General features: G+C 35.9%; 1 protein-coding gene across 1 annotated transcript; it reads left to right on the forward strand.

Annotated features, from left to right (window-relative positions):
* The first annotated feature begins 1,038 nt into the window (after positions 1 to 1,038).
* Positions 1,039 to 2,946, forward strand: LOC112003691 (uncharacterized). Its single transcript, XM_024035890.1, has 2 exons — positions 1,039 to 1,796; positions 2,316 to 2,946. Exons 1-2 carry the CDS (start codon positions 1,039 to 1,041, stop codon positions 2,944 to 2,946), a joined length of 1,389 nt encoding a protein of 462 aa, XP_023891658.1.
* Positions 2,947 to 25,288: the final 22,342 nt, after the last annotated feature.

Raw genomic sequence — 25,288 nt, forward strand, 5'->3', positions numbered from 1 at the left:
ATTAATATTGCTCTCAATAATATCTCTGATTCTACTGCGTTGACTAATAACATTGATGCTAGTACTGATTGCAGGAACGGTGAAGGTGCTGACACGGAATTGATTGCCAGTAAGAGTGGTGGGCCTATTCGGGAAGAGATGATGGATCAAGGCCCAAGTACAAATACCATTTCATGCAGTGGGCCTCTAACCAATAGCCCAAATATCATAACTTGGAAAAGAATCACTATGGGGTCGAAAATTACCATTCCAGTTACTAAGGAGACCTATGTTAGGAGTAAAAGAAGAGCCTACGACCATGAATGAAATGAATTAGAAACTACTCTAAAAAAGAAAAAAAGGGACACGGAGGTGGCTGAAATAAATAGGTTGATGGCCATGGAATTCACAGAAACGGCGATGGCTGCTTGGCAGCACTGCCAAGAACAATGAGTGCGTTATGTTGGAACTGTCGATTGCTTGGGAACCTCCGAACAGTTCGAGCACTCCAAGAGGTGATAGCCTCCGAAGATCCCAGCTTAGTCTTCCTTATGAAAACTAAGTTGTCCAAAGAAGATATGACACATAAGACGTACACATTTGGATTCATGGAAGGATTGGTAGTAAGCAGCATTGGAAGTAAGGGAGGTTTGGCCTTATTGTGGAAGAAGGACGTAATGGTAGACGTTCAAATGTTTGGCCCATGGCACATAAATGCTGAAGTTGGTGGGACTGAAGGTTCAAGGAGATGGAGGTTTACGGGATTTTACGGGCAACTGGAGACAAGTAAAAGGGAGGAGACATGGCAGATTCTTGAAAGGTTGGGGACCTCAAATTCACTGCCTTGGCTATGTATAGGGGACTTTAATGAAATAATGAGTGATGCTGAGAAAATGGGTGGCAATCCGAGAGCACGGAAACAAATGGAGAGGTTCAAAGAAGCAATGAATAGATGCCACTTCAGAGACTTGGGCTATGTAGGTTCACGGTTTACCTAGAACAAGGTTTTTGCAAATGGAGATGGTGGATAAGGCTTGATCGTGCCCTGGCCACTCCGGAATGGTTCTCCCGCTTTGCAAATGCAAAGTTGCACCACCTGTCCACCACGGCTTTAGACCACTGCATGCTCGCTCTAAGGTGGGTCAAAATGAGAGACAGAGGAAAGTTGGTTCAAAACCTTTCAGGTTCGAAGCCATGTGGCTCCGTGACCCTCGGTGTGAGGAAGTAGTATATGATGCATGGGAGCATGGATTATATGCTTCCATGGGCCACCCACTGAAAAATTACATCTCCTCGTGTCATGCTCACCTCACTCAGTGGAATAAACGGGAGTTTGGTCATGTTGGCCGCCAGATTAAGTTGCTTAAGAATAAACTGCAGGTGCTAGAAACTTTTCTAGAGAATAACATGGATAACATTTGGCAGGTCAGGCTAGCTCTTAATTCTTGGCTAGACACAGAAGAGGTAATGTGGAAGCAAAGGGAGGGAGATAGAAACACAAGTTTTTTCCATACCAAAGCTTCTAACAGGAAACAACGGAACTGGATTCAAGGATTGGAGGATGAGAATGGCTTATGGCAGGAGTGGTTGGATGATATTGAACATGTTGCTCCGCAGTATTTCTCTTCTTTATTCACTTCTTCTCAGCCAAGTGACATGACAAAGCTCCTTGAGGATATTTTCCCTTCAATCACAGTTGCAATGAACCAACTCCTAGCAAGAGACTTCCAAGCTTCAAAGATTGCTCAAGCAATAAAGCAAATGCACCCCCACATTGCGTTGGGACCTAATGGCTTACCCACTCTATTTTACCAAAGGTATTGGTCCCTTACCAGCAACTGTGTTACTTAAGTTGCCCTTGACTTCCTCAACTATGGTATGGTTCCTCCTAACTTTAATGACACTTATATTGTTCTTATTCATAAAGCTCAAAATCCTAGGAAAATCACTAATTATAGACCCTTCAGCTTATGTAATGTGGCTTACAAAATAGCCTCTAAAGTAGTAGCTAATAGATTGAAGAATGTCCCATCCATTGTTGTCAGTGAGAACCAAAGTACTTTCACAAAAGGGCGCTTTACAACTGATAATGTCTTGGTGGCTTTTGAAACTATGCATCATATTAGCCAAAAAAAGACTGAAAAATTAGGTGAGATGGCTCTAAAACTAGATATGAGTAAGGTGTATGATAGAGTAAAGTGAAAATGCTTGGAGAATATCATGAGAAAGATGGGTGTACACCATAAAATGATTAAGGTGATTATGAGGTGTATAACTACTGTCACATATTCTATTTGTATTAATGGGTAAACTTGAGGTAGAATTGTACCCTTTAGGGGACTTCGCCAAGGGGACCCACTATCACCTTATTTATTTCTCTTATGTGCAAAAGGTCTTTCAGCACTCCTTCACCATGCAGCAGAACGACATGCCATCCATGGAATTGCAGTGTGCCGAAAAGCCCTAAGAATCTCCCATCTCTTCTTTGCTGACAATAGCTTGGTGTTTTGCCGAGCAAATCTAGAGGAGTGTAATGACCTCCAACGCATTTTCACTTTATATGAAGTAGCATCGGGTCAGCAACTTAATAAGGCCAAGACCGCTCTCTACTTTAGCAAGAATACCCCATGCGCACTTCAAGAGGAGATCAAAACTAGATTTGGAGCCCAAGTCATTCGTCAACATGAAAAATATTTAGGTCTTCCGTCCTTGGTGGTAAGATCCAAAAAGAATACTTTCCATGACCTCAAGGATAAGCTTAGGAAGAAGCTTGCAAGGTGGAAAGAAAAGCTCTTGTCGAATGCAGGAAACGAGATCCTTATAAAATTAGTTGCCCAAGCTATACCATCATATACCATGAGTTGCTTTAAGCTACCAGACTCATTATGCGATGAGCTAGCTGGGATAGTTCGTAAATTTTGGTGGGGGCAAAATAATGGTGTGGACAAGATGGCTTGGCTTAGTTGAGAGAAGATGTGCACACCGAAGGAAAGTGGTGGAATGGGCTTCAGGGACTTAAAAGCTTTTAACTTGGCCTTATTATCTAAGTAGGGGTGGCGACTCCAAACTTGCACCAACTCACTGTTCTATCGTGTTTTCTGAGCAAAATATTTCCCTCATGGAGACTTTATCTTTGCATCTTTGGGATCTAAGCCGTCATATGCTTGGAGAAGCATATTTTCCACACAAAAAATTGTCAAAAAAGGAAGTTATTGGAGGATAGGAAATGGTGCAAACATGCAAGTCTGGGGTGACCAATGGCTCCCACTGTCCTCTACCTACCGAGTAGTCACACCTTGCCCAGAAGCTGGCTCTGACGTGCTAGTGTCCACACTTATTGACCACCGGAAAGGGGAGTGGGATTTGGAGGCCCTTCAACGCAACTTCTTGCCTTTGGATGTAGAGTCTATCCTCTCCACTGCTCTGAGCCCAACTTTGCTTGATGACCGCTTTATTTGGGCTTTTACCTCTTCCGAAAAATTTACGGTGAAGTTAGCTTAAAAGGTTGTTTTGCAAGAAAGAAGTGACCAAATACCTGAGGAAAGCTCTAACACTACGTGTATGAAGGAATTTTGGAAGTTCATTTGGTGCTTGCGAGTTCCAAAGAAAATCCGGAACTTCACGTGGCAGGCATGCAAAAACATCCTGCCCACGAAAGCTAATCTGTTTCGTCATTAAGTAGCACAAGACAACAAGTGTGAGGCATGTGGAAATGCAGAGGAAACAACGGGTCACTTGCTTAGGCACTGTCATCGTGCTAAGGAGGTGTGGAATGAGGTGGGTCTTGTTAAGGATAATACCATGGATAACTGCCTCGAGTTCTTGGATCTGCTATGGTATGGTCAAAACGAAAAAAAGTGGTCGGAGGAGGATATCGAGTTAATGGTCACAACAGCGTGGGGTATTTGGACAAACCAGAATGAGGTCCAGCATGGGAAGAGTAGAAAGTTGGCCTCTGAACTTGCTCGGTGGACAAAGAATTACTTGGAGGACTATTTGATAGCCAACCATGAAGTTCGACCTTACTAGGAATCTGTGGAAGAAGTGTGGTAGCTCCCTAAACCTCCCTTGTACAAAGTGAATATAGATGGTACGACTTTTGAACAACAGAAGGAGACCGGTGTCAGAATAGTAATCTAGGATCACCATGGTGCAGTTGTGGCTGTTGGTTAAATTTGGTTTTGTATCTCATACAAAACACATAGCAGAAGCAACAAACAAAAATCTATTTCATTCATGATTGATAACTTGCACTATATAAATTCTAGAATTTAAGAACAAAATAGCGTACCTTGGTGTGGAGAAATTCAAAACAAAAAATTATAAGTACTTGAGAACACTTTTAATCTTCACTCCAATTCCACTTTACGCCCAAGAAGTGTGGTCTCTCAATCAATTTCCAAGGGAGAATAATTGAGTGGTTTCACTCGCACATACGCACCACTTCACAATGGTGTCTTACTTTTTCTCTAATAAAAATTTTGTATGTCTCTCCCTTTATATATAACTGATTATCTAATTAGGCCGGCCTATTGGGCCTTTCCAATTGGGCTTTAATGTGTGGCTTAGAGTGGGACCAAAAGGACCAATAAGACACTAGCTCCAATGGGCCTTGGGCTTTTCTGTCAACTCTTGACAAGTCCAAAGTTACCATTAATTATATTTAATACCACTATATAAATATAATTGCACTCTAGGCCTTATTAATAAATTATATCCCAAAACTTTATTATACATGCAACCCCTTCATAAAATATTCGTAGTAATTCAAAGTCATAAATATAAACTGTCACTTTGAAGATTACTACGTCTTAATCCTTGAGTACCCGGTTTAATCCTTTTAAGTTATTCATTATATATTTATGAAATCCAATTTCATAAATATATACTTTAGTAATTTCTTACCAAAGTGGTTAGGCCTAACTCTCTGAATAACTAAACCCATTAAACTTATCTCAAGGGAATATTTTAAATCTCTGTTAAGAGACTATGAATTCCATCTTGAGAATATATGTTCCATCAACACGAAATGTGGCTGCCCAACATACTGAGGTTTTGACCGTTACTTTAGATCTCACTCCTGATATATCAAAGCAACCTACACTTCATGATTAGGTCCATTATTCTCTCAGGATTAAGAGTTCATGCAAATATAAGTTGTGAGATTTATTATTCAATTGACAGTCGTTAGGAGAATAATAAATCTCACAGCGGTCCAGTTCAATATGTCTTAACTCTTAAAATATATTAACACATCAACTAGAAGTCTCCACTTCCATGATCAAGACAAATCATCTTAGTTGATATGTTATAGTCTTCGCAGATGAAATGCCCAATTTCATCACCGACTACGAACTAAAATTCTGAGTTTACAAAGAACTTGTGACTTATATCTTCTGTGACTAAATCACATAAATCACATACTATGCATCTCATGGACTATATGATAATGTCCAAATATTCTTGTTACCATCATTTCAGATAATAATAAAACAACTTTATTAATCACAACATTAAGTCATACATAATGTCATACATAGCATCATACAATAGGATTTAAGGGCATTAATCCTAACAAATTCCCACTTGCCCTAAAGACTATTGTGCACTAATCTAACTCCCATTCGCTCCAAATGTGACTCGAAGGTCCTTTGAGGCAAGGCTTTGGTAAAGGGATCTGCTAGATTATTTGCACTTTCAATCTTTGCTACCACCACATCTCCACGAGCAATAATATCTCTAATGATGTGATACTTTCTCTCGATGTGCTTTCCTTTCTTGTGGTTCCTTGGATCTTTTGATTGTGCAACTGCACCACTATTGTCGCAAAACAATGTGATGGGAACTTGTTCCATTCTCATTACACCAAGGTCAGAAAGGAATTTCTTGAGCCATACAGCTTCTTTTGCTGCTTCACAAGCAGCAACATATTCTGCTTCCATGGTGGAGTCCGCAATACAAGATTGTTTGACACTCCTCCATGTTATGGCTCCACCTCCCAAGGTGAATACACATCCTGATGTGGACTTTCTGAAATCTAGATCCGACTGAAAATCTGAATCTGTATAGCCAATGGGTATCAAATCCTCACACCGATAAACAAGCATATAATCTCTCGTTCTCCGTAGATACTTGAGAATATGCTTTACAGCTTGCCAATGTTTTGGTCCTGGATTTGATTGATATCGGCTGACCATGCCTACTGAATAACAAATATCTGGTCTAGTACAAAGCATGGCATACATAAGACTTCCTACTGCAGAAGCATAAGGAACTTGTCTCATCATATCTTTTTCCTCTTGAGTTTTAGGCCTTTGGTCATCAGACAGAGGAACTCCATGTCTGAAAGGAAGTAATCCCTTCTTGGAGTTTTGCATGCTAAACCGTTCTAGAACCTTATCTATATATCCAGCCTGTGATAAGCCTAACATCCTATTCTTGCGATCTCGCCAAAGCTTGATCCCTAGAATAAAGTTAGCCTCACCCAAGTCCTTCATATCAAATTGGTTTGACAACCACACCTTTACCGATGACATTATCCCTACATCATTTCCAATGAGTAGAATGTCATCAACATAAAGCACTAGGAACATTACTACTTTATCTCGATGTCTTTTGTACACACATGGTTCATCAAGATTTTGTTCAAAACCAAATGACTTAATTGCTTGATCAAATCTGATGTTCCATGACCTAGATGCTTGTTTAAGTCCATAAATGGACCTTTTTAACTTGCATACCATATGCTCTTGGTTCTTTGCTATGAAACCTTCCGGTTGCATCATATAGATTTCTTCTTCAAGATTGCCATTAAGAAATGCAGTCTTGACATCCATTTGCCAAATCTCATAATCATAATGAGCAGCAATGGATAAGAGAATTCTGATAGATTTAAGCATGGCTACTGGCGAAAAAGTTTCATCATAGTCAATACCTTCTTTTTGTGTATACCCTTTCGCCACTAGTCTTGCTTTAAAGGTTTCAACCTTTCCATCTACCCCTCTCTTCCTCTTGTAAACCCATTTGCAACCAACAGGTTTAATGCCATTAGGCGCCTTTACAAGATCCCAAACTTGATTGGAATACATGGAATCTAATTCAGATTTCATAGCTTTGATCCAATGATGTGCATCTATATCATTCATTGCCTCTTCATAAGTGTAGGGATCCGATTCAGCCTCTTCTGAGATAGCTTCATAAGTTTCTCCCAAACCTATGAATCTTATGGGAGGCCGAACAATTCTCCCACTACGACGAGGCACCTGTGTACTAGACATCTCATGAGTAGTATCTTGTGGTGTATCCAATACAACCACATCATCCCTAGTTTCATCTATTGGTTGTTCAACTAAAGGTTCATTCATTTCAGCCAAAACAACTTTATTTCTAGGATCAAAATTATTCATATAATCATCTTCCAAAAATTTGGCATGTGTGCTAACAAACACTTTGTTATCTTTATGATTATAGAATAAATAACCCTTTGTTTCTTTTGAATACCCTAAAAACATGCATACTTCGGTTTTAGATTCCAACTTATCAGACTTCCTTTTCAACACATGTGCTGGACATCCCCAAATGTGGAGATATTTCATACTAGGCTTACGCCCACTCCACAATTCCTTAGGTGTGTTGGGAACAGATTTTGATGGAACTAAATTCAAAATATGCATTGCAGTTTTTAGTGCATATCCCCAAAAAGAAACTGGTAAAGTTGAGTAACTCATCATGGACCTAACCATTTCCAAAAGAGTCCTATTCCTTCTTTCTGCTACACCATTCTGTTGGGGAGTTCCAGGTGCAGTCAATTGGGATATAATCCCATTTTGAGTTAAGTAATCCTTGAAATCCCCAAGAAGGTATTCGCCACCACGATCAGATCGAATGGCTTTTATGCGTTTACCTAATTGATTCTCAACTTCAGCCCTAAACTCTTTGAACTTTTCAAAGGCTTCGGACTTCCATCTCATTAGGTACACATAACCATATCTAGAGTAATCATCGGTAAAAGTGATGAAATACTCGTAACCTCCTTTTGCTTGGGTTGACATAGGACCACATACATCTGTATGAACTAATTCAAGCAACTCTTGGGCTCTTCTACCTTTTGCTTTAAAAGGTCGTTTGGTCATTTTGCCTTCCAAACAAGATTCACAAACTGGAAATTCATCAAAGTCCAATGGCTCTAAAAGTCCATCTTTGATCAGTCTTTGAATTCTATTTGGATTAATATGACCCAAACGCAAGTGCCAAAGATATGCTTCATTAGTAGAAGGAAACTTTCTCTTTAATGATTTTACATGAGAGTTATGATCTAATTCAGAATTATATAATTCATGCTTATCAGGAGTTAAAATATAAAGACCATCCACAATATTGCCAGAACAGATAAACACTTTATCCTTCTTTATTACAACATTGTCTTTTAGGATAACATAATATCCATGTTTACCTAAATAAGTTGCAGAAATTAAATTCCTACGAACATTAGGTACATACAAACAGTCTTCCAATATTAAAACTCTAGATTCAAAACATAAATTAAACACTCCAATAGCTACAACTGGAATCCTGCTCCCATCAGCCAAGGTAAGAAACATTTCCCCTTCATTCAGCTTTCTGATCTCCTGAAACCCCTGCAAGGATTTGCAGATATGATTAGTACAACCTGAATCCACACACCAAGAATCTGTGGGATTCTGTACCAAACATGTTTCAAGAAGGAATGTACTTTTCATACCTCTATTCTTGGCAGCCTTAAATATTGGACAATTCCTCTTCCAATGTCCTTTCTCACCACAATGGAAACACTTTCCTTTGGTTTTCTTTCCTTTGTTGGCAACTCCTAAGGCAACTTGTTTACCATCTTTCTTAGTGAAGTTCTTCTTCTTCTTCTTCTTACCCTTGCCTTTCGACTTAGGTTGAGAAGTAGAAGCTTCACCAACATTGGCTTCAACACTAGAAGTACCAAGGATGCCTTCCGCCGCTACCAACTCATTCATCAATTCAGACAATGTATAAATCTTTTTGTTCATATTATAGTTAAGTCTGAATTCCTTGAATGATTCTGGTAGTGACTGGAGTATCATATCCACTTGGGATTCTCCATCAATATCGGCACCTAAAACTTCCAATGTATTCAGATTAGAGATCATCCTAAGACAATGCTCCCTCACTGAAGTACCTTCAGCCATTTTGGTATTATAAATCTGCCTCATAGTTTCTTGCCTTGCAGAACGGCCTTGCTCACCAAACATCTCCTTCAGACTGAGCATAATGTCCGAAGCTAGTTCTACATCCTGCATTTGATGCTGTAGAACATTTGAAATAGATGCTAGGATATAGCACTTAGCCATCTCATTAGATTTCTGCCAACGATCATATCGCTGTTTTTCCTCAAGAGGAGCATCTAATGATGGAAAGCTAGGACATGGTTGAGTAAGCACATATTTGTGCTCTTCAGCAGTAAGAACAATGTCCAAGTTTCTTTTCCAGTCAACATAGTTGGATCCAATCAGTTTGTTTTGATTAAGTATAGCAACAAGTGGGCTAAATGATGCCATGATTTTAAATCTGAAAATAACAAACATGAATATAATAAGTAAACTAGACACTATCAATTTAGCATATAATCATATAATATGGAACCTTATAAAACCATAAAATAATATATGCAACGACAAACCAATCCATGTCTATAATTCCTTGGTAGCAAGTTTATTATAAACACATTAATTGATTGAGAACTATTCTCATTATTAGTGCTATCATGATAACTCTTATCATACACTAATAATATGCCGTATTAGCTTTAGCCTCTAAGTAATAATGACATAGCTCCTTTGGGAGGTTAACATTACACTTAGTCTAGTGTACACCATTATCTAGAATCATGTGTAACCACATTTCATCTCCCTTATAATGTTTAAACTTGTAGTACCATGGAACAAAACACCCTCCTTTGGGATCGCGAGGCATATATGCCAAGACGAGGTGCTTGTCCACACTACTTTAAACAAGTTAGTTCAATCTTGTAGTACTATGAAGTAAACACCCTCCTTTGGGATCGCAAGGCATATACGCCAAGACGAGGTGCTTACCTACACTACTATGAACCGATAACGGAGGCCGTGAGATCCAACCCTTGTATCTCTCTCCCACTAGATATTTTAAATTAAAGGTTTTTAAGATCAAAAACCATAATAATGCTAGAAACCCTTGAAAACATAATCCTAATCTCATTAGGAATAAATTTCATTAAATGAATAATTTAATCCTAGCATTAATATATGGATATATATATATTTATTTATATATATATATCCATGTATCTCTATATGAATTGCAACATATGAAATACACTTTAATATATGAATCCAAGGCATCCAAGGCATGTAAAATTTGAATGCATATGAACATTGTATCACTACCTTACATCAATAATCCGAATGCCTATGAATCCATATATATATATATTGAATGAATCCTTTATAAACTATTAACATATGCATGTGTCATCCAATCCGTATAAACATATGCATGTTTCATCCTATAAGCACATGACAATTTAATGTTAATTGTTTATAGGATGGCCAAGCGGTGCAATAACTAAATACATGCATAAGAATCCATATAAAATTATATATATAATATACGGATTGATGAATCCTTGTACCACTTCCTTATATTAGTCAATTCAACAATTCAATAACGTTCAATTAACTCAATATAACCAAGTGGTGTAATAAAGTCCAACCAATGCAATCATTTGGTCCGTGCACATGACAGTTATTTCAATAACTGTATCCAAACAACTAGAAGTTTATGGCCAAGGATAAATATATATGCGCCAAGCCATGTATATCATCTAGAAGTTTATAGAAACTTCAATCTATATGTAACCGAATGGTTCTTGTTATATAACAAGGATTCAAGAGAATCCTTGAAGATAACAAATTCATCCGTAGGCCATGATACAGTGCCTTTCAATCCGTGGGCTATTATACTTTCATCAAGGCGGTTATTTGAATAACTATATCCAAATAACAAATCTTCTAAAAGTCTATAGCCAAGGGATAAACTTCGAAACTGACAATTAGATTCATATAACCATATCCAGGCAATGAATAAGTCACGGCATCAAACCAATGCAATATGATGGTCATCATCATGAACGGTTATCTTAATGACTTTCAATAACTATACTTGAAACAATAAACATCAAGAAACCGTTTTTCCTTTTATTCTAAAATCCAATCACATGCTATGCAATCATGATATGAAAACCTGGCTCTGATACCAATTGTTGGTTAAATCTGGTTTTGTATCTCATACAAAACACGTAGCGGAAGCAATAAACAAAGATCTATTTCATTCATGATTGATAACTTGCATTATGTAAATTTCAGAATTAGCGTACCTTGGTGCGGTGAAATTCAAAACAAAAGATTATAAGTCGTTGGGAACACTTTCAATCTTCACTCCAATTCCACTTTATGCCCAAGAAGTGTGGTTTCTCAATCAATTTCCAAGGGAGAATAACTGAGTGGTTTCACTCGCACATACACACCACTTCACAATGGTGTCTCACTTTTTCTCTAATCTCTAATAAAAATTCTGTATGTCTCTCCCTTTATATATAACTGATTATCTAATTGGGCCGGCCTATTGGGCCTTTCCAATTGGGCTTTAATGTGTGGCTTGAGTGGGACCAAAAGGACCAATAAGACACTAGCTCCAATGGGCCTTGGGCTTTTCTGTCAACTCTTGACAAGTCCAAAGTTACCATTAATTATATTTAATACACTATATAAATATAATTGCACTTAGGCCTTATTAATAAATTATATTCCAAAACTTTATTATATATGCAACCCTTCATAAAATATTCATAGTAATTCAAAGTCATAAATATAGACTGTCACTTTGAAGATTACTACGTCTTAATCCTTGAGTACCGGTTTAATCTTTTAAGTTATTCATTATATATTTATGAAATCCAATTTCATAAATATATACTTTAGTAATTTCTTACCTAAAGTGGTTAGGCCTAATCTCTGAATAACTAAACCATTAAACTTATCTCAAGGAATATTTTAAATCTCTGTTAAGAGATATGAATTCCATATACTATGCATCTCATGGACTAAATGATAATGTCCAAATATTCATGTTACCATTATTTTAGGTAATAATAAAACAACTTTATTAATTACAATATCAAGTCATACATCATGTCATACATAATGTCATTCATAATATCATACATAACATCATACAATAGGATTTAAGGGCACTAATCCCAACAGTGGCGGCTTTGAGTAAGAAGTTCACAGCTCCACTGGGTGCTCTCGAGGTGGAAGCTAAGGCAATGGAGGGAGCAATTAAGTTTACTTGGGATATGGGAATCAGGGACTGCGTGTTTGAGAGTGATGCGCTAGTAGTCACGAATGCAATGCTTCGCCTTACCGACCCACCCTCATCCATAGCTAATATCATAGCTAGTGCCTTGTCCCATCTCTACAGGTTCCGCTCTGTCCAGTTCAGTCATGTACCATGCACTGGAAATAAAGTAGCCCACACGTTAACACAGTATGTCAGAGGCTTAACGTCCTTGCATGCTTAGGTAGAAGAGACACCAAGTTGTTCATGAACACATTATTATATTTGAGTTTGGTATGTTTAATAATCTAGTGTCAACCATTATAGTTTGTTCATAAATACATCATTATGTTTGAGTTTGGTATGTTAAATAATCTAACCTAAACCTGGACTTGATCTTAACTTATTTGTTAAATACATGAATATAAATAACACCCCCCCCCCTTCTCTCGTTTTGATAAATCATAAAATTTTGTCTTAGTTTCAACCCTATGTGTAGAAAATCAAGTTTGAGGTTCAATTACCAATAACCTTTAGTTCAAAAGGCATATTCTATTTCTAATGTAAGCGTTCAGGTTTGAATCCCCCCCTTACCCATAAAATGATTTTTTTTTTAATAAAAAATTTCAAGGTTCGATTCACTATTTATAAAGATAAAGACTTATTCTTCTTCTTATTCTACTTTTTTACCCTTTTCCCCACCAAAATATGGACTTGATAATTGTTTGGGATGTTTTTGCAATAAGGGCCAAAAATGCGAGAACGGCCTAAATCTTTCATTGGGTTCTTTAGAAGTGTATATTTGTAAAGAATCAAGTCCAAAATTCCAAATGTATAATAAATAAAGGCTAATGGTGTTTTAATAAGAGAAAATCAAAATATCATAATTGAAATACAAGAAAATGCATTAAAAAAAAAAAAAAAACTCAGGTTTGAAACTTTGATCCACAGTTAACAAGAAGAGGAAATTGAGAGAGGTTGTGAGGAAGAGAGGGAAGGTTCCCCTGTATCCATATTTCCACATCTAAGTTTCGAGATTGTGAGAATGTTAGCTGGCTAAATAGGTTTTTGCTCTAATGTTTCAGCTATGTGGGTCAAATGTGATTTGTTGGTTTTGAGCTAAAGAAAAAGTTTTATATTGAGTTTGGGGTGTTGCTCTAAGGGTAGAATGTGGCTTATTCATTTTGAATCTAATTGTGGGATTTTATATTGAGTTTTGGGTGCTCTTAGTGACTGGTTTTTGGTCAATATAAAAGGCTTTGGACCCTAAGGTGTTTATTCATTTTGAATCTAATTGTGGGACTTTATATTGAGTTTTGGGTGCTCTTAGTGACTGGTTTTTGGTCAATATAAAAGACTTTGGACCCTAAGGTGTTAAGCAAGTAGTAATTTTCAAGTTTGCTTTTGTTTGGATAAAAGAAAGGCTTACTTTTATCATTATTCAGGGAAAAGCTTGACTAAGCCCCATTGACTTCCCTTTTCAGTTGTTCCAAACATTAAAAGGCTCACCTAAGTAAGGGCTAACAGCTGGAGTTGGCCAATGAGAGCCAACTATGTTTAAAAGCAAAAATGGGTTAGTTCAAAAACTTTGGGCTACAGTCAGCTAGAGAATAAAAACTCTTTTGAGGTGTAAATTTTGGTACATGACTTCCTCCATGAGCCTGAGGTGCTGCTAGTGTCCCTTGCCCACTTGATAGTATGCACGGACTGGCTCATGAAAAAAGTCCGAAAGAAACCAACCCATACTCTCCAAACTACACTTTCTTAATTTCTTCAATATATCGCATGGGCTTGAGTCATTCAAAACAGTAAAGTTCACAACTTGCTCGCAATTGACTTGCGAGTAGACAACCCGCGAAAGGTCATGTGAGAAGCACATGCTAGATACTGAACACTATTTTGCCAAGTTGTATTTCGCGGGTCACTTTGCGACTTGGCCAACCCGCAAGTGACCCACGAAACTCTTTGTCTTGATGATTTTAAATAGTGTTTTTCTTATTTCTTTACACACACTATATAAGCCCACATTACTCACGAAATTGTAAGGAGACTTTCAAAGAGAAAACTCTAGCAATACACTTGAGAGTTAGAGATTGTAAACCCACAATCATCTACACAATCTCTCATAGTTTTCCTCTACTCCTACCTCTCCAATTACAAATCCTTAAGAGGTTCTTAACTTAAACACTTATTTCACTTAATTTGAGTGTTGAGAGAAGTTTTCGTGCGTGTGGAAAGCATTGGAAAAAGTCATCGATTGACGAATGCAATTAGGAGCTAATTGCGGGATCCGAATAACTAGTGAGGACAAGATTTGGTGAAGTCCATTGGGAGCTAGAACTTGGAGGGTTTAAGTACAATGAGTAGATTAGGCTTGGAGGGTCTTTTTGATATCTTTGTACTCCAACTTTATTCACTAGTGGATCATTTTCACTTGGAAGGCCACAGATGAGTTTTTCGCCAAATACTTTGGTTTTCTCTTTGATAACACGTCTCGGTTTTATCTTGTATTTGCATCTCTCTTCCCTTACTCTTTGTGCTTTACATTTGTTGTTTATTGTTTATGTTTATGCGCTAGAGAGTTGTTCATGTTTATTACATTTCATTTACTCTTATTCCGCACTTAGTTAAGTAGAGTAAAAACAATTTAGCTGTAAGTTTAAAATTGGGGGTTGAAATAAGTAATAGTGTTTTGCACTATTTAAGCTTTCAATTATAATCGTGTTTGTATAGACGTGGCAAACAGGTGAGTAGGGTCGAGTTGAGTTGACTTATATTTTTCAAACGAAGTTTTTTTTTTTTTTTTTTTAAATTAACAAAAGAAATCAATGACAACCTTTTTAGAGAGAATGAATAAAATCAATAAAGGAAATGAATTACACTTGATGTCACTTATTAATATCATTCCAATTCTGATAGTTTTGAGCATGAGTAAAATTCTTTATAGTCATAAATTCATGATGACAAAGTCTTCAATGTTAATAGCTCACTACCAAAATGCTTATAATTACAAATTTACAACTTCAAAGAGAGATAGATCTCAAGGAGCAACAAAAAGTATATATTTTAAGTTTATACCACTAATAATATCATTCCCACAAAATTTTAAAAAACTAAAAATAAATAAATGTCATGGACCATATCAAGTTATCAGTCTCTTTAAGAGCACATGTTATTGTTGTATTTAAAATAATAAAAAAGTTAGATTATTTAGAAAGATATTTAGGAGGAGTTGGAGCAGTGGAGGCATGAAGCACTGAGTAAGAGGAAGGAAAACTCTTAGGTTTGTTGGTTTGGACTTTTTTTTTTTTAAAGTTTATTAACATCAACTTAAGTTTTGTCACTTTGTGTATGTAGATAAGTTGTGTTAGTAACTTAATAATGTTATTGTTTGTATATAGTTAAATCAAATGTCTTGAACTCTCATTGTTAGTCCGATTTATTGTTTTTCTATTTGCTTTGTTTACTTCTTTTCTTTTCATTTTAACTTTTTTTTTTTTTATATAAAATAAATGGGTTTTCATGTGACTCATGTCACTATTTACTCTTATTGGCTACTGGCTAGGCAATAAGCTGTCGGCTTGCCATGTTTTGTATTTTATGCACCTACTACCCAAGGGTGTAGTCTAAATATTTTTTAGCCAAAAAAAAAAAAAAAATTAGACAAGTCAAATCATGGGTTAGCCGGGTCGGGTCAAGTTGACTTGCAAAAAAAGGTCGGGTCACGTGTTGACCCATTTTTGCTTTAGGTCAAAAAATTTGAGTTTGGATCACGTATTTTTCAAGCCGGGTCAGGTCGGGTCAAAAAATTTTGATCTGTTTTGCCATATCTATGTTTGTATATTTATATATAACTATCTATTTTAAAATTTAAATAAAATATGATGTGACAAGATTTTGTTGCATGGTTTTCCTCCAATATATATATATATATATTCATTTATAAAATATATTTAAATGATGATGTGAAAAAACATGGACTTTCAAAAGCATGTGTAGAAACATTGGAATAAGTTAATAAAAAGTTAAAAGTTTTGGTTTTATATATATTGTTGCTAGCCAATTATGTAGAGCACAAAAAAGTTCGATAAAACACGATATTCTTTATTAATTATGGTAGTTAGTATTATGCATTTATTATAATATAGAATTTAATAATTATGATGGTTATTAATAGACATTTATTATAATTGTGTTTGTATATATAACTATCTATTCTATCATTTACATACAACATGATGTGGCAAGATTCTAATGGAGGGTGTAAAATAGGAGGTTCTATTGAGGATCCTTATATAATTTATACTTGATTAATAAAATGCAATAGAATAATGTCGTGAAAAAATGTGGGATGTGGGCCATTGATCCCAAGTGGATGGGATTTGGCCACTTGGTTGTGTGATGGCTACCTACCTTGATGAGGTGTTAAACTGTTAATCTAGAAACTGGTCATTTGTCATGCCTAGAATAAGCCGCTTGGTGGCATGAAAGCCATTGTCTCTACCAATCACAATTGATTATGTTTTTTTTTTTTTTTTTTCAAGTAGGTAAAAGTGTATACTACACCCCTAAAGTTTGAGGTATTTGGATTTTATACTTTGGAAGTTCAGAATTTGGATTTTACCTCCTAAACTTATATTTAGTTTGCACCAACAGCCTTTCTGTTCATATTCAAGTGCCAAATAAGTTTGCCACATATGTTTAGTTTGTCCAAAAAATGATACTATGCCATTTTCATTATTCCGTGTCAATAAATTATTAAAAGTTTTTTTAAGCTACAAAAATTATGTAGCATCATTTTATTGGATAAACCAATTTAAAAAAAAAAAAAAACCATTTGATATCTTATTATTTAAATGCCATTTGATTTGATTATTTGTGGTGGTTTGATCATTTGTGTATGGTGCTATGCTTAGAATTTTTGAAAGATGTCACGAGCCCCTACAATACTGTTAGTTGTAGCTATTCTAATGCTTATTATTATTTTTCAATATAAATAAAAAAGTCCAACCCATGGTACCAACCTAATCCAAGTTCCAACTCGACTCACGTGGATTAGGTTGGATTGCATTTTTTTTTTCCAACCCAACCGTGGTAGGTTGGATTGAAAACACCTTTCAACTTGGTCCATGCACACCCTTAGGCATTATTACTTGGCTATCACTTTTTTTTTTTTTTGGATAAAAGGGGGGAGTATTATTTCATTATATATATAAGAGTTTATACAACGACAGACAGTTCAAGCCTTAAAGGACACAGTCTACTAGTCCTAAGGTTTTCCATATTCCATACAAAAGGTACATATACAAAATCGGGACAGGTATCGTAGATGTTGGGATGTAAGGCCCGGATAAGAATATTGGGCCATGGGCCGCACTCGAGGACATCAAAAAGCATGATGACAGACAAGTATTAGTGAAGGCAAGTAGATTGTTGGGCCGAAGAAGAGGTCTGGTCATAATAAACAGGTGACGTTGTTCAAGGAGCCACCCTTCCTCGGCCAACAGAATGGAAGCCTAAAGTCTAACCACCCATCAAGTACTGGGTAGTGGGCAACCGTGCTTGGGAGGATAAGCTTCAGAGAAAGGTGAGTCAATAGAAAATTGAGAAATATCTGGGAAGAAAGCTGCTACCACCGCATTGAATGCTTCAACTGGCCGCATTAATGTGGAAGTGATACCTGAACAGTGACTTTTAGCCTTATAACTACTCACAAAGATTTCAAGAAGGTGTTGATATGACAAGTATCAAAGAGATTAGCAATCAGATCTACACGTGAAAGACTAAAATGAAAGAAGGGGAGGGAATATAAAGGGGGAAGGATTCCAATATAGAGGGGGAGAGAAAAAAAGAAAGAAAGAAAACTATTATGTAACTAAGAACTTGAATATTTGTATAAGTTTAAGAGAAATTATATATAAGAACATACCATCCTTGGACTTGACTAAGGAGTATTTTTCTTTTCAACTTGTTTATCTTAGCCCTTCTAGCACCAACCAACCTATTGTGATCTACATTTTAACTCATTGAACGTTTAGTAACAAACTCATTCTCTAATAAATCTATTGTTTTGGGCTTATTGGGCCATTGTCCAAATCTCTTGGGTTGTGGATCAAAATGTGTACTTATAGTAGATTTCCAAATGGCACTGTTGTTGGTTTCCCCTCTTTGCTAAAGCATCCACGCAGCCATTAGCTTCACGAAAGATGTGGCGCACCTGGACGGTCCAGCCGCGTTCCATAAGGTTCCTACAATCACAGAGTAACAGAATAGCATTTGGTGAGATGTCATTTTTAGTGGTTAACCAGGAAAGAATTGTCATTGAGTCAATTTCAGGATGAATAATTTAAAACCCAGCTCCCATGCTAGTTTTAGGCCCTGTCTAACTGCTCATAATTCCGCAATATTATTAGAAGTAATACCTATGTTTAAAGAAAAACCTGAAATCCATGCACCTAGGGCTATCCAAAGTACCTGAAGACTTGCCAAAACTGATTATCCCGACCAGAACCGATCCGTCATAGTCGGACCGACACCTTCAATGGGTCGGTGACGGGTCCCCATCTTCAAAACCCTACCTCGATGGGTCGAGTGGCGGGTTTCGTCCTCAAAAACCCGATCTACCCGACCCGCCCGACAAAACCTCAAAAAGAAGGCTGAAATCCGACGACGATTGGGCTTCTTAGCTCCAATCTGACCACGTTTGGCCTTCCTTTACTCAGATCCACACAAATCCTCACTTAGATATGCTTAAATCTGGCGAATCTAGCCTAGATCTACTCAAACTCGGCCAAACTCCAATAAGCTCGACTCTAACTCAGCCAGATTTCCATAGATACGAAGGAATATCGGCCAAATCTCATTAGATTTGGCCAGATTTGACGAGATCTAGCCACATTTTGGCCAAAATTCGGCAAAATCACAAAACCCGAAACCGACCGATTATTACTCGAAACCCAATACGACCCGACCCGGTTGATCTGAAACTTCCCACGGGTTGATTGCGGGTTGAAATTTTCCCCACTCGAAAAGGTCGGGTCGAGTCCAGGTTGGGCACAAACCTGACCTAACTCAACTCGTGGACACCCCTACATGCACCAGCACTATTGCACAACAGACCGCCTACACCAGCCATTCAAGGATTACCTATAACACTGCCATCTGTATTTAATTTTATAAAAGGATCTAGAAAATTGCACTTACTATATTATGGCAAAAGGAAATTAGTGCGACTTGATTTAATTAGCAACAGCCTCCAATTAAATTGTGAATGATATGTTAATTTTATCCAATATTAGAATGTCATGATTGGATTCAATTATTAATCTTTTCCGGATTCATTTCTCAATCTTTTCCCCATATGAATTCATACTTATCAATAGATTCCATCAAAAAATTAGTAATGAAGTATAAAATTAAAATGTAAATATTGGGATTGGGAAATGAACCCCGATTCCCTACTCGCTCTCTCTCTCTTGGGGTGGGGGTGGTTTTCTCCAGCCGCATAAGAAACAAAAAGTATGCAAGAACAAAAAAGAAAGCTCTACGTTTTGGTTGCACTTGGGGGAGGGTAGTAGGGAAAAGATAAGAACAAGGGAAGAGACAAAAATAGGGGGGGAAAGGGTGGGACATCTTTCACTCATTTGGTTTTCAAAAGAAAAAAAAGATGGAAACATAAAAGAAGGGTAATTTTAAAAAAAAAGTTTTACAAGTTCCTCCTAGTTTCCATCCAAATCAGATGGGACAACATATATTTTTAATGGTGGATCTCAGGTTGGTGTTACTTGCACGGTTGCTCCTGAGTCCTGCCCTCTCCCTCCCTTTTGTTTCAACTAAACAAAAGAAATATTGCTTCATCTACTTCCATTACTTTCCTCTCAAACAAACACCAGTTTGCTTCTTTCATTTCATTATTCTTCTTTAAGTCTGTTTGATGTCAACATTTTGTCATGGTAAGAGAAATTTATGGTGTAAATTGTGTTATTAATAAAGCACTAGGTTTTTTTTTTTTTTTTTTTGAGAAACATAAAGCAGTAAATACCACATGGTACTAGTTTTATACATGGCCCCTCTCATGGTCTCACCAACCATCTGTGTCCATAACTCTTCCATGTTAGATAAGACGACACCATCCCATCCAAATCCTAATCCAATGTTCAGTAATAATGTAATATAAAAGTGGTACCCATTTTCAAACCGTTGGATTGAGTAGCATGGCAAGCATGGTTAATGGAATTGTCGTTACGAGAATAGGTTCTGTTACCACTTACCACCTCTCCTTGGGGAGAGAAACACCACTTTTTAGAACTCTCTAATTAAATAATTAATATAAATTATATATATATAAAAATAGTACTTTAAAAAAAAAAAATATATATATATATATATAAAGATGGTACCTAATTCAAAAGACTTAAGTCTATATGTTTAGATTTAATTAATTATATTATATTAATCACCTATCCGATTCATTATTATTAAATGAGAAACTTTAATCGCATGGTAGATACTAGATACACAACAAAAGTGATATTACATTATTCGGGAAAAAAGTAAATAAAGAAAAAAAGTGGTATTGCGGTGGTGGTGTTTTATCATTTTTGTAATAAGTGGGGCTAAGCATTTAATAGAGGGAATCAGGATAGGTAGCAGTGTTGCGGAACGGATATGAGTTATGAGTTGTGACTTCTGACCATGAGTTATGAGAGACAGAGAGTGATCTTTGTAGTTAGATCGACATGAGCCAACAGGAAAAGAAACTCTCTCCAGTGGGCTTTGGTGGGCCCCACGGAAAACAAAGAAAAATCCTTAATCATATCCAGTCTACTTCTCTCTATTCCAATTTTACCCTCCATATTTTTTTCTTCAAATTATGAGATACTCATAATTGAGATTAATGATACGGCATAATTTCTTAACGAATATTTTGGTGGCAAATTGTTACTAATTTTTATTTAAATTTGATGTTAACATCACTTTTTTTTATATACAATTAAAATATTTTTCATGTTTTTAGAAATATTTTATTAAAAAAATGATAAAATAATAAATATTGTTGACATTTTTTTTTTATTTCCCATAAAAGTAATGTCAAAAATTTTCTATTGTGATTTATTAACAACTGTCTTAAGGGCATCTATTAGAGTGACCCTTAAAACATTAGTGTTTTATGAAATGATATGCCATAAATGTCAACAATGCTGCATCATGTAACTTCTTTAACATTGGACACATTCCAATGTTTCCATACTCCAAAATCAAAATCCCAAGTTAAAAAAATAAAAAAATAAAAAATTATTGTCATTTTCCTCAAAAATCAAAATAGAGTAGTTAGCATTCTCAACTTGTGTCATGTTCTCTAACACCTGTGTCCCTCTTTTCTAATCTTACTTTTCCAAAATCCAAACTTCAAATCCAATCTTATTAGGAAGAATTATTTATGGTCCATTGTAGGGCTGTCGGGTCGAGTCAGTTTTGGACCCAATCCTGACTCGACTTGTTGGCATTAGGTGAAGGGGCGAAGGAACTCGAAACCAACCACTGGAAAAATCGATCAGTTTGGTTTCATGTGAGGGTGAGTGTCGATTGGGCCGGAATAAAGAAAGTCTTGAAATCTTAAAAAAAAAAAAAAAAGCATCTCTAGAATCTAGAAAATTCACCGGATTTTGCAATTTTTTCACTAAAAATTGTTAGGATTTGGCCGGATCTCCTTGAATCTAAGCTTGATCTCACTGAATCTCCTCGAATCTAAGCTTCATATCCCCGGATCTCTTCAAATCTAAGCTCGATCTTACCAAATACGGTCGAGATCTTGCCAGATCTTCTCGAATCTAAGCTTGATCTTGCTGGAGTTGGCCGGATTTGTATATAACGTCGGTCGGGTCGGGTGGCTCGGGTTTTGAAGAAAAAAACCCCCCACTCGACCCGCTAGCGTCGAGTCTTAGGCGCAGAAACTTGTAACCAACCTACAGGAGCGTCAGTTCGGGCTGAAATTGGGTGGAGATTGGGTGGTTTGGTCGGTCCGGCAAGTATGGGTCGGGTTTGGACACCCCTAGTCCATTGTGAATGGACTGTTAAAAAAGAGAAGGATAGTCATTACACATAACTGAGTCCAATTCATCTGTGTCACCTTCTCTATTTCACCACATACTCCACAAATCAAAATAAGCCACATGCCTCTTAATTCCTAATTTTAAGCTATTTTATTTGACTTACCTAAAATAAATAAAAAAGAAAAAACCCAGCACATATTTGTCCCCAACCCTCCCACCACCAACCTCCACCCAATGCCAGTGACATAAGTTCGCCAACGCTGTCGACTCCAATCATAGCCACCGTACTGCAACCAAGTTCAAGAAGAATTGCAATTAATTTGAATACCCACCACCGCATCATTGTTGACTTTGTCTTGGTCCCTTATTCTTATACTGATGATTATATTCTTCCTTGTTGGTTCAACTCCAAAATTTCAAAAATTTAAATCATGATTAAGAAGGTTTCCAACTAATATATTTCCTAAGAAGAATAAACATAATTAGAAATTTCAAACATTCGAATCAAAATTAAGAAGAATAAGGGCTTGGGACCACCACCACCAGCATGTTCTATTTACCTAATCAAAATCTTCTTTGAGTTCAGGTTGTGCTCCTTGGGGGCATACAAGAAGACGAGAAGTAAGAGGAGGTAGGAGCGATGGTCTGGGAGCAAATAAGGGATAAGATAAAGTCAACAATGATGGTGGTTGTTGTGGGTATTCAAATTGAATTCAGATCTGTTTGGACCTAGTGATTGTGACTAGAGTTGTTGGCGCTAGTGAACTCATGTCAATGACGTTGGGCGTTGGGCGGAGGTTGTTGGTGGGAGGGTTTGGGAAGAATATGTGCTGGGTTTTTTCTTTCTAATTTATTTCAGGCAAGTTGAATAAAATAGTTTAAAATTAGAAATTAAGAAACATGTGGCTTATTTTGATTTGTGGAGCATGGGGTGGAATAGAGAGTGTGAGACAGATGATTTTGATTCCATGTAACTTTCATGTCAATATTTTATTTGTGAGAAATATATTTATCCAGGGAGCCTAGTCATGACATTGATTACTACTATCACAGTTGGTATCTACATCCATAAATTTACAAAACGGGAACTAAAAATTTCAATAGGTTGTTTAATTTTCCAATAAATGTTGCTCTTTTTAGAAAGCAATAAATGTTACTAAATACTTGTTATTTATTTTTAAAAGATGTTACTTATCCCGCCAGTATTTCCTAAAGGAAAATGCTAACGAGTGCCCTTAGAGTACTTGTTAATAATTTATTTAAAGAAAATTTTTATGGAAAATGAAAAAAAAAAGTAATTAATATTTTGACAGTTTTTTTTTATTTCCTATAAAAGTTGTATCAAACTTTCTTAAAATAGATTATTAATGAGTGCCCTAAGAGCACTTGTTAGCATGACTATTTCCTAAAATGTGAACAGGCAATCAACATTGGAGGTGATTGACGCGTTCCTTTCAACCTTTCATGTTTCATCTATATCACATTATCACTAACTACATGACAGGAAAAAGAATTAAATAAAATAAAAAGAATATCTTCTCTATCAAATCTTGTGTGTGAAAAGGATCATACAATTTTCAGTGAGGTCCAAAGACAATGAGACTCCACTTATATGATCACATTAAACAAAACATAACACAAGTCAAAAGACAATCCTGCAAAATTCTAATCTAAATTAGTTGGTAACCGCGGCTGACAAAGTAAAGTTTAACAAAAGAAAAAAAATTTATTCCAAATTTTTTAGAGTTATATTTCTCTAATCCATTATGTGTCAAGTGATTTATTTAAATAATATTATACATAGATAGTTTTTATAAATTGGCATGATTGGAAAAGATAATTCCAAATTAATTTGGAACTAAACTTTATCCTTAACAAAATATTGCTATATTCTATCTATTTTTTTCTTCTAAATATGAAATTTGATAATTATATCAATTATTATTACTATTAAATATTTATAATGATTATATTTATTTATTGGACTATTTATTCAATCATTGAAATAAATTTGTTTGATATAATGTATAAAAAAAGGTGCCTCTTAGATGATCAAAATAATTAAAATAAATATTATTGTTTTTGAAAATTTTGGTAATAAAATTTTAGTAGGAGTAGAGTTTTAAATTTCTTGATTAGGTATTAGAGTTTTACTATTAAAAAAAAAAAAAGCGTAACAATTAATAAGCTACTATACTATTTTTTTAGATAGTAGCTACTATACTAATTTGATAATTAATGAGTGTATATTCCTAAGGCCCAAATTTTATTATACAGTGCATGGTAATATATGATATAGTAAGGTTCTAGTAAGGGAGGATCTTGCTAACAAAAATAAATAAATTATAACAGAGGGTAAATTATAGAAAGTATTATCCTAAAAAAGATATATTAGAATAATGAGTTGGAAAAATGTAAATTTCCATAACAAAGTCGCTCATTGTTTGGTTCCAAATGTGATAAATGTCCCAGATTTTTTTTTTTTGGATGGCAAATGTTCTTCCATAGTTTATTTCTGTATTCTAGGCTATTCAACTTACCTTAATAAAAGTTTCGATGTCTTCCTTCTAAAAAAGGAGTTTTAATTTTGAAAAATGTCATTTTTTTTGGATAATTGAAAAACAAAGATAAATAAAATGATAAAGAGTTTCCATTTTTATATTAAATATAGCTATAGATGGAAATGACTTGGATCCAATGATCGAATCTTTAAAATGCAGAAACATGACTTGTCACATATTCACATTAGTTAAAATGTGAAAACATATCAAACACTAGTTGCATATGCACATCCATAGAATTTGGTTCAGCAGATTATTAGATTAGATATGGATTTAGATATAGGAATTTGGTGAGTTGATGGCAATTAGGTTGTT

Source organism: Quercus suber, unplaced genomic scaffold, assembly GCF_002906115.3.
Source record: "Quercus suber isolate HL8 unplaced genomic scaffold, Cork oak 2.0 scaffold_227, whole genome shotgun sequence".
Taxonomy (NCBI): domain Eukaryota; kingdom Viridiplantae; phylum Streptophyta; class Magnoliopsida; order Fagales; family Fagaceae; genus Quercus; species Quercus suber.